This window comes from Lithobates pipiens, unplaced genomic scaffold, assembly GCF_037356315.1.
Source record: "Lithobates pipiens isolate NorthernLeopardFrog02 unplaced genomic scaffold, aLitPip1_a1.2 Scaffold_8, whole genome shotgun sequence".
Taxonomy (NCBI): domain Eukaryota; kingdom Metazoa; phylum Chordata; class Amphibia; order Anura; family Ranidae; genus Lithobates; species Lithobates pipiens.
The window spans coordinates 676,407,800-676,419,270 of NW_027507903.1; the positions used below are offsets into that span (position 1 = coordinate 676,407,800).

Genomic DNA, 11,471 nt, shown 5'->3' on the forward strand with positions numbered 1-11,471 from the left:
GTAAAAAGCAGGATTTTGGAGATAGCCAAATGGGATGTGGGGGAATTGGAATCTAAATATATTTTTAACGTTGTCCCATAATTGCAGGAAATGGCATGTCATAGGGTTCCTTGATTTCTTGCAGTCGCCTGAGTGAAGCCACAGTAGGTTGGCTATCGAGAGGCGGGTCACAGTCTACTGATTCTAATGCTACCTAGAGTGGAATTTCATGAGTAGCGCAATATTTAGGTAGATGAGCCAGATGGGCCGCTTGGTAGTATTTGGTAAAAAGCTCTAAAGTCAGGTAGGTAATTTTAAGGCAGAGGAGACAAAGCATGTTTCTTCTGCATTAAAAATTCTGCCTGTTCGCAGAATTACATAAAGTTCCACTTAACGCAGATATATGAAAATAATTTTTGAAGGCTTTGATCGCCTATTGGTGATTTAATGCACTGAAAAAGGAAATAAAAAGTGAAACTACAGCCAAAAAAATACATGGGCCAGATAAAGAGGGTAATGCCCCTTACACAAGATCGGAAATTCCACCAGCAAAAGTCCAATGAGAGCTTTTGGTCGGAAAATGTGATTGTGTGTATGCTCCATCGGACTTTTGCTGGCGGAATTTCGGGCAGCAAAAGATTGAGAGCATGTTCTCAGAAAAAGTTCAGATCGGAAATTCCGATCGTCTGTACAAATTCAGATGCGCAAAATTCCTGCGCATGCTCGGAAACAATTCGACTCATGCTTGGAAGCATTAAACTTCATTTACTTGACTCGTCATAGTGTTGTACGTCACCACGTTCTTGACGGTCGAAAGTTCAGAGAACGTGAATGACCATGAGTGCAAAGCAAGGGACCCAGCAGAGAGGCGGGAGTGGCGCTTGAGGAAGATACCACCGTGAAGATTGGAGGGGCTCAAGCGATTCAGTGTCAGTGAATCATCTAGTCTAGTAAGAGAGACTGGGAGTTCAGTGGGCTGAAGAACTACAAGAAGTGATTGTAGTGGAAGTGAAAGGACTTTTACACTTTGTGTTAGGAACTGTTATAGGAGATGGCATTCCTGCACATGCAGGTGTGGCGTCTTGCTGGATGCCTTTCTCTGCATGGCTGTCCTGCTATTAAAGTCTCTGAATCTGCCAATTAATCTTGAAACTATCTAAGGATGTCCTGGCCCTAACCCTATCTCTCCTCTGAAAAAGTTTAAGAGAAATAAACACTCTTTTGCATTTAAAAAGTGCCTGGCACCCAATGACTAACCGCTTTGCACCCACCATATACAGAAGGATGTCAGCTATCTGTGGCCCTGGATGTTCACATTAGACCGAGAGAGGCCTGGGACCTTGCTACATTATTTAGGCTGAATTTAGGGGTTTATTTTCCTTTTTTGTTTCCAAACATCAGGGCAAAGTCCTACTTTTTAACCTTTTTCTTTTTTTTTTTCATACTGGGATGTTGATATTTCTAAACGTAAAAAAAAATGTTCAGCTTCTGCTTCGATGACTTATGCCCCGTACACACGACCAGACTTATGTCCGACAGACTTTCGAAGGAGTTCTGCCGGAGTTCTGACAGAGTTCTGACGGACTTTCCGAATGAGCGGACTTGGCCACACACAATCACACCAAACTCCGACAGAATTCGAACGTGATGACGTACGACTGGACTCGAATAAGAAACTTCATAGCCAGTAGCCAATAGCTGCCCTAGCGTCAGTTTTAGTCCGTCGGAATAGCATACACACGAGCAAATTTTTCGGTAGGAACTGGGTCCGGCAGAGTTCTGGCGGAAAAATTTGAAGCATGTTCCATTTCTAAAGTCTGTCAGACTTTTGCGAATCAAAAGTCCGTTGCAGCCCACACACGATCGAATAGTCTGCCGGAATCATTCCGTCAGACTTTGGATGTTGAAAAGTCCACTCGTGTGTACGGGGCTTTACACATTCTTTGAAACAGCTAGATGGCATAGAGTAGCACTAAAGAACACCTATCTTACGATAAACACGAAGTTGGTTATTTTTGACATCTCCCTATAAAATTGTGAGTTTTCGGGCTCTCATGCTGACTCTGGCTTTTGGTGTTTTGATTCACCGACCTGGGATAAGGGTTCATCTATGGATACCAGTGGGCTAATATAACAGCCATCAATCTGATATATTTAGTAGGAGGTCAGCAGTTGCACCCCTGTGTTTATATTATGGCAAATTTACTTTAATAGGATTTTCAGTGGAAATATGTTTCCTTTTTTGGAATAAATTGGTTTCTAGGCATGATCCTCAGTTGTAAATGCCATGGGGTTATGTTGCATCACCACACACTGTCAAATCTATGCTTTTCTAGCGTATATTTCCCCTCTTCTCCATTTTTCAACCTTGACTTTGCTGTCCATTTTCTAAGGCTGATCTCAGTGGTGTCACAAGCCTGGAGGTGGGTCATACCATGTCTGTGTCTCTGGAGGAAGATTACATTTGTGTTGGGGCGTGAAGTGTTCTCACCATTTTAGTGGATTTTCTCCCAGTTCCCCAGTTTCCTATTCAACCCCTAAAATATACTGGTAGCCTAACTGTCATGTGACCTAATCAGCCATTGTGTGTATACTAATTCATCTTCTAACAACTTCTATATTTTGTCTTTCTTAAGAATTTTCTGCGCGGGATTGCAAACAAAAAAAACGTTTGGATCGGTCTAACGGATGCTGATGGAACCTGGAGATGGGTGGATGGAACGCCTTATGACATAACTCCAAAGTAAGACACAATATCAGAATCCTTCTCACATATTTCTAAGATCTGGCAAAATGAAAAGGTGGCACACCGATGGATCCTTGAGCTGAAGTACATTAATGCCGCCTACACACGGTTGGATTTCTTGACGGAAAATGTTTGATAGGAGCTTGCTGTTGGAAATTACGACCGTGCGTAGGCTCCATCGGACATTTTCCATCAGAATTTCTGTCACACAAAATTTGAGAGCTGGTTCTCAAATTTTCCAACAACAAAGTCCGTTGTCATAAATTCCAAATGTTTGTACACAATTCCCATGCACAAAGTGCCACGCATGCTTGGAATCAAGCAGAAGAGCCACACTGGCTATTGAACTTCATTTTTTCCAGCTTGTCGTACGTGTTGTACGTTACCGCTTTCTTGACGTTCTGAATTTCCAACCAACTTTGTGTGACCGCGTGTATGCAAGACAAGTTTAAAGTGGAAGTAAACTCCCCTATCGTTTTCATCCATGGAAGCTGCCATCTTTGCCTCTGTTTAATCTTCAGCTGCCACGGTGCTGCACATGTGATCCGTTATGACACCAGCCATTGGGTGGTTTGACAGTTTGGTTGAGAGCACAGCTAATGTGCAGTTAGCATTCCCGGCATGCCGTTTTTTGAAACTGTTTAAATCGATGGGTTTACTTCCACTTTAAGCCAACATCCGTTGGGAAAAAAAACATGGGATTTTGTTGTCGGAATGTCCGATCGTGTGTACGTGGCATAAGACTTTAATTCACTCCACCCAGTGCTGTACAATACTTTTTTCACCCAGAGAACAATAATATACTGTGACATGGGGTGATTAGACTCAGTGGTGGATGCATTTTTTTTGTGAAGTCCATGCTAGTTTTAAGGGCCTAGTAACCCACTTTTATGAAAACAGATTAACCTAAAGTCCAAAACTTACCCAGCAGGGGTTTCGGTCACAGCGTAAACAGGCAAAAAAAGAAAAATATCAGGCACACAGCTCCTCATTATTGCACAAGGCCCCTTTGCTTGCTTTTATCCGGCCTTTGGAGCATTATTCCCCTCCACTGTCAGCAACTGTGGGCCATAGTTTCTGCCACTCTATTCTTCCCACTGACACCAATGATGGGGCACTATTCCTCCCACTGACAGCAATCATGAGGCACTGTTCTTCAAACTGACGCTTATGATAAGGCACTATTCTTCCCACTAACACCAGTGATGGGCCACTATTCCTCCCACTGATACCAATGATGGGGCACTATTCCTCTCACTAACACCAATGATGGGGCACTATTCCTCTCACTAACACCAATGATGGGGCACTATTCCTCCCACTGACACCAATGATGGTACACTATTCCTCCCACTGTCACCAATGATGAGGCACTATTCCTCCCGCTGACGCCAATGATGAGGCACTATTCCTCCCGCTGACGCCAATGATGAGGCACTATTCCTCCCGCTGACGCCAATGATGGGGCACTATTCCTCCCACTGAAGCCAATGATGGGGCAGTATTCCTCCCACTGAAGCCAATGATGGGGCACTATTCCTCCCACTAATGCCAATGAGGCACTTTGCTCACACTGACACCAGCAAAGGAGCACTATGCCCCCTACTGCAATCGTTTCTCTCTCTGTCGAATCTTTTCTTTCTATGTAGAATAATCTTGGACTAATAGAGCTAAGGTTAGGCACATTCGACCACAGGTTCGATAGCCACAGATTGTTATTATCAGTGTCATGTCGAATCTAATATCTATATCGAACTGTTGTCACAACGAAAACAAAAATAAAGCATTTGTTTATGTCGGATCTTTCGTTTTTCGGATTCTGCACTTTCGTTATCATTTGTTAAAACGATAATGAAAATACCTGAAATTCGGACAAACATGCATTCGGACGAAAACGAATGCACATGTCTACCATGTATAAATACATAAGGGTGGATATGATCACCATGCTCAAATGCATAAGGGGTCCATATAGTGAACTTGGTATCGAGTTATTCACTTAAAGGTCCTCACAGGGGACAAGGGGGCACTCTTTACATCTAGACGTACGACTGGACTCGAATAAGGAAGTTCATAGCCAGTAGCCAATAGCTGCCCTAGCGTCGGTTTTAGTCCGTCGGAATAGCATACACACGAGCAAATTTTTCGGTAGGAACTGGGTCCGGCGGAGTTCCGTCGGAAAAATTTGAAGCATGTTCCATTTTCTAAAGTCCGTCAGACTTTTGCGAATCAAAAGTCCGTTGCAGCCCACACACGATCGAATAGTCTGACGGAATCATTCCTTCGGACTTTGGATGTTGAAAAGTCCGCTCGTGTGTACAGGGCTTAAGAGCTGTGAAAATGTGGAATAGACTCCCTGCAGAGGTGGTTCTGGCCAACTCAGTAGATTGCTTTAAGAAGGCCTGGATTATTTCCTAAATGTACATAATATAACTGGGTACTGACATTTATAGGTAAAGTTGATCCAGGGAATATCTGGTTGCCTCTCGGGGGATCAGGAAGGATTTTTTTCCCCTGCTGTAAACAAATTGGATCATGCTCTGCTGGGGTTTTTCACCTTCCTCTGGATCATCTGTGGGTACAGGATTGTGTATATGGGATTGTATTTCTTTTTTATTAGTTGAACTAGGTGGACTTGCGTTTTTTTTTTTCAACCCGACTTTGTAACTATATATAAAAGAGGTGGAAATGCCACTTCCATAGATGATGCTCAGCTCCAGTCTAACAGGGGGCCAAACATGCCACATTTTGGGCATTCTTAGTAACGGCCTAGGTATGGGCCAAACCATTGGCTAATCCCTATTCCTCACATAGCCAATTAGGGAAAGAGATGAGGGAAATTACTCCTCACATAGGCCAATAGGTAAAGGAGTAAAGGGGAAGAACTTCTCACATGGGGAAGGACCTGGAGGAGAGAACTCTATACATATTCAGTCAGGAAAAGAGGAGGGGGGAGAACTCATCACATACAGTAGCTAGGGGCTGTGTATGTACGGGGTTGGCCATCACTGATCTAACCTCAGTAGATTGTACCATTACATTGTAGCGTGTGGTCAGCTCTCTTGCAATCCATCATCCCTCTAGTTGGGCTCACACCTTGAAGATCTAACACTATAGCATTTCCCAGGTCCCAGTTCTGCTCAATTCCTGCCCTGGTCTAATCACTATTGTCTCTTCTGTCCTTCAGGTTCTGGGGGAAGAGTCAGCCCGATGATTGGACAGGTCATACGTTCGAAGGAGGGGAAGACTGTGCCGAGTTAAATAATGGAGATGACTGGAATGATGCTCCCTGTTCTGAAAAATTAAAGTACATCTGTGAGAAGAAGATTATCTTCTGATATGGACTGAACGCAGACCTTCAGTCACTTTTTCAACTTTCCATTTATTAAATCTTCTGCCCTTGTTGTTGTTTTAACTTTGGATAGCAAAACATTTTTTTTTTCCTTTCACTAAATCCCTTATACAGCCCACTTCCTGTTTCTTGTCTGGTCATTAGAATAGGCTTATGACATCATGCTCTCGCTCTTACTACTCTAGTGAGAGTTTGCCAGAAAGGAAGTGGGGATGAGTCATACGAGGGCCAATGAGAGCTGCAGAGCTGGAGGTGTGCCTCTGTGTGTCTTTGTAAATCCAGGAAGTAGACAGGCAGCAGCTTCAGCCGCCCACAGTTAAGTTGGCTGCAGCAAAGACTCAGTGGTGGGAGATTTTGTGCAGCTTATTTGGCAAGTACAGAATCACAGTATATAAAACAATATACAAAGTGGTTGGAGAGAAGCTTCAGAATGACAAAGATGTTTTTATTACAAATTACTTGACTAGACTGCAGTTCGCCTTGAAATACATGAGAGGACATCTGATATCTCTATCTACCCTTTCTTCTCCTCCATCATACTACGGCCATATAGAATCTACAACTGTATAAAATAATGCTGCAGGATAACCTCTGCCAGGTTAGCACCCCCATTTCAAAATGTTTGAAAAAATCTTATGCAGTTTGTTAGATCTTTGTTAGATCAGGTTAGATCAACCGTTGTTTGCATTAGATCTCACACAGATGAAGCAATATTAACAGTTATTTGCTGGGGGGGGGGGACTAACCCGTTATCAGCCTCCCCTTTATCAAAAAATTTACCAAACAGTTAGCTATTTTGGAAGTTATTTGTTAGATCCGGTAAGATCAAATGGTTTTAATGTTAGATCTCACACAATTAGAGATTTAAGTGATTAATGAGGGGTAGCTGGCCCCCCTTTATCACATTTTATGGCCAACAATCATCTAGACTAATAGATATTAGTTAGATCCGGTAAGATCAAGTGGTTTTAATGTTAGATCTCACATAATTTCATAATACCCCCCTTTTTGGAAAGTAGACCGTCCAAGGTATTTAGTAGGGATGAGCCCATGGTTCGAGTCGAACGTAAGTTCGACTCCAAACATCGGGTGTTCACCCGTTCGCCAAATTCCAAACATTATGGGGCATTCATGGGAAATTTGAGCACATAATGCACTGCGAGAGGTCATTGACGGCTGCAGATCGGCCAAAGCTTGCATCACGGCACACAGAGCCATGATTGGTCAAAGGCAGGGTGCAAAAAAATTGCTTTCGGCTGTAATGTATTGTCAGGTCCAGGCAATATACATAAAAATCTTTGAAAAAAATGGTGTGGGGTCCCCCCAATATCCATACCAGATCCTTACTTATCCGAACACGCAACCTGGCAGGCTACAGAAAAATGGGGGGGGGGGCGAGAGAGTGCCTTACCCAGTGGTTGTGGGGGTCTGCGGGCAGGGGGCTTATCGGAATCTGGAAGCCTCCTTTAAAAAGGGGGTCCCCAGATCCCACCCCCCATGTGATTGGGTATGGGGTACATTGTACCCCTACCCATTCACCAAAAAAGTGTCAGATAAGTAAAAATGACAGGAGAAAGTTTTGGACAATTCCTTTATAAAGAAAAAAAGTGTCCCATGATATCTATCCATCAATCATGGGCCTGGACCCGGAAAATGGACCTGAAGTGACTGGTGTGGATTTGGGGGGGGTGACATATTTTTTTTAAATGTTGGCGCGGGGGTTCCCCTTCCACCTCAATACACTGTGTAATATATATACTGCACTGACTGAATATAGAGTCTACATTGAATATCTAGTCTGGGCCCCCAAATCCTGCCCCCTATGTGAATGGTACCCCTACCCATTCACCAAAAACTGTCAGAGTGAAAATGACAGGAAACAGTTTTGGACAACTCTGAGGGTGGCGCTTGTCCGCAGTGACATCTAGAGAGGAAGACAAGAGGAACTTGGTTCCTCTATGGTTTCCTGGGTCACTGGGGATGTGGATTGGATGCTGTTGCCCCATGTTACTCCAACAGCCATAATGGGTCAGACAGAGCCTATTTTAGACCCTGGCTCCCAGGTTTGGTGCGTATTTGAGAGTGGATAGTGTTGGGACAGAACTAGCGGCAGGGAAACGTTCCCGGTGAGGAGGAACAGTGTAGGGCTCGCAACTTCTCTGGACATCTTCCCACTTGGGCACAAGATGACCAGGCCACACTCTGCTCCTCCTAACAGGTTCTGTTAGTTTCGCTGTAACCTACTCTCTACACGTTGTTGGAACCCGTGACTGTTCCTGGTTGGGCTGTCTTCCCACCGGGTTTATTGTGAACTGTCTCTGCTTTGTCTCAATACAAGTTCTTTTCATTGCACATTTAAGACTGTGTGTGTGTTATAACGAGGCACCACACTGCACCCCATCTACATACAGATAAAGATAACAAATGTATTAATATTGGAAATTGTAACAAGAATACTTAGTTATAGATGTTTTTTTTCACCACGGAGTCCCCCTGTCTTTGCGGCATGGCACAATGATCAAACTAGGTACATGCTCGCCCTAGACTCCCTAGGGTTGATTTACTAAAACTGGTCAGGTTTTAGTAACAAAATCTGGTGCAGCTCTGCATAGTAACCTGCGCTCCCTACCCCACACTATGTGACCCACTGATATTATTAATACTGATGGACTATATGGAAACAAAAAAATCGATCAAATAATGTTCAATTAATTAAGTAAGACTTAGTATTATCAAATTCATAAGCCGCAATACATCTAAGTAAATTCATAAACAGTCATAATTGGATACCGATAAGTGAATAAAAAAATAAAAAAATATATACAAATATAATATAATAAATAAAGTGAATATATATATATATGTATATATATATATATATATATATATATATATATATATATATATATATATATATATATATATATATATAGAAAATAAATAAATACAGTGATAAATTGAATAATAAATAAATAAATAAAATCCCAGTGACAGGTTATTCAAATATGTGAAAGAAAATAGAAAATAAGGCAAAAAACAGTGTGCATAAATACGTGAACCAATAAACCTACACCCAACCAAAAAAGTCCATTAAAGTCCTTATAGTGAAAGGGATATCTTTTTAAGAAAATGCCTATAAATCATGCAGTCCACCTTCACCAAGCCAGAAGCCGTGAATCATCAGTAAGAATGCACGCTTACCAGATTGGGGCGTTTAAACGCTCACTTAGTGTATAAGATCACCCGAACTGCACAAATTCTGACCCAGGCTTATTGCAGAGCTTGTTCCGGAGGAATCACTGAGGTTTTCATAAGGCAGGTAATAATTTAGATGGTGACTCAAAAAACACAAATAAAAAGGCCTCCCATAGCATAAAACAGGCGGACAATTATTTATTTAAATAAACGAAAATATACTCACAAACATGTATCAATAAAACAGCATAAATGCCGGCCGGCATACGAGCGCCCGTTCGCTCAGAGGGTCAACGTAATTGCGTCAGCACGTCTGGACCATCCTACGTGCGTTTCGTCATACGGTGACGTCGTCTGGGGTGTGGGCGATGCGCTGACGCATCACGTTTAAATAGACACAAGAATAAAACCAAGCCTCATTCAAAGGAAACAGGAAATATTACAGCATTTGCAACCAAGCCTCGTTCTGAGTTGGAAGGAGCAACAGGAATTAATCATGGCATACACAGCTAAGCGCGGATGCCATATTAGAAAAGGGCACAACTACTGGCAAAAACAAAAAAATTATATTAACAGTCAAAACTGCTTGGTAAAAATATGTATACAAAATGTATATAAAAATTATGCAAAAATGACAGAAAACCTTGGAAATAATGTTACCAAACATTGAAAATAAATACGAATATCATCTGTAGATGAATTACAACTATCTGAATTGGCTCAAATGAAACAAAGCCAGACAGATTTTCTTTATAATGAAATAATAAAGAATATACTAACAAAAATAGAAAATTAAATAAATAAAAGTGAAAATAAAAGTGAAAATAAAAATAAATAATAAAAATAACTATAAATAAAATTATAAATAGAAAATAAAATAAAAAATGTATTGAAATAGAAATAAATATAAAGAATGAAGAAAAAATATAGCATGGTACAAATAAAATTAACAAAAAATAATTTACCAAAAAAGTTTTTTACCGACCAACTCACAATGAGTTCACAAACTTATTAAATCTGATATCATAAATCTAAAAATCCTCCCACAAACCATATCTTTTGGATGATCATGACTACCAGTACCAAACCAAATATCAGAGTAACCAAAAAGGTCAAAAACCTTTAAGAGTTGTCAATAAATGCATTGACATCTACATCTACGTTGCGTCTATAGGGAGTATAACACCTTAATCGATAGATCCAGGACATGTCCAATTTCGATATGCCCCTAAAAAGAGAACCGCCCCTCCAAGGTAGGCTAAATTTATCTATCCCCCAAGTTTTGACCGGATCTTTATTATGATGTTCAAGATAGTGCCTAGATACAGAATGTTTGGGGAAACCATTCATAATGTTAGTAATATGTTTGTTTAACCGTACATAAAGAGGTTGTTTAGTTCTCCCCACGTATTGTAGCCCACACGGGCACTGGAGTAAGTAAACAACCCCTTCAGTTGCACATGTAATGAAAGGTTTGATGGTGAATGCACGCAATGTGCTAGAAGAGACAAAAGTGTGAGTCCGTCTCTGAGGGCAGCCACCGAAAGAACAGACTAGGCACCTACAACACTGGTAGTACCCAGTCAAATTCTCGAAGAAACCTTTCTTCGAAACTGGGGGATCTAATACATTAGGTGACAACCTGTCTGTGAGGGAAGGGGCACCTCTATACACTAGCCGGGGCCTAGCTGGTAAAACAGTACTCAACACAGGATCATTGTTCAAAAAGTGCCAATGTTTGTTAATCAACTTCTTAATACTACCATGTTGTACGGAATAGGTAGTAATAAATGGAACAGATCCTGACAGATAATTAGAAGAAGTCTTGGCCTTTACTTTTAACAGATCATCTCTGTTAATGGCCCCAACTTCCTCAAGGGCAGATTTCAACAAATGATCATCATAGCCCTTATCCAAAAAGCGTTTGGAAAGGACCTTTCCAAACGCAGGTGCAGGTACAGGAACGTGAGACTGAAGCAGTAACAGGATAAAAGCCAGGGTTGGTACACAATTGGGCAGCAAGTTACAAGAGTATGAGACAGGAGCAGAGTCAAACACAAGCCGAGGTTACAGGTAGGCAGACGGAAGTCCAGAGGTGGGTTCAAGTAAAGGTGGGTCAAACACAGGTAGGCAGGAAACGGATCATTGTCATTGCTTTTTTTAAATGCTTTTTTTAAATAGGCCGCATGTGCCAATACA

General features: G+C 41.6%; 1 protein-coding gene across 2 annotated transcripts in view; it reads left to right on the forward strand.

The window, feature by feature from the left end:
• The window catches only part of LOC143964303 (C-type lectin domain family 10 member A-like), a 62,561-nt gene extending 56,366 nt beyond the window's left edge, over window positions 1-6,195 (forward strand). For both annotated transcript variants that reach the window (XM_077474001.1, XM_077474002.1), the window contains 2 exons: window positions 2,616-2,722; window positions 5,913-6,195. In XM_077474001.1, the coding sequence (XP_077330127.1) occupies window positions 2,616-2,722; window positions 5,913-6,063 (258 nt within the window). In that variant the 3' untranslated portion in view covers window positions 6,064-6,195. The remainder of the gene's footprint in view (window positions 1-2,615; window positions 2,723-5,912) is intronic.
• The last annotated feature ends 5,276 nt before the right edge of the window (window positions 6,196-11,471 follow it).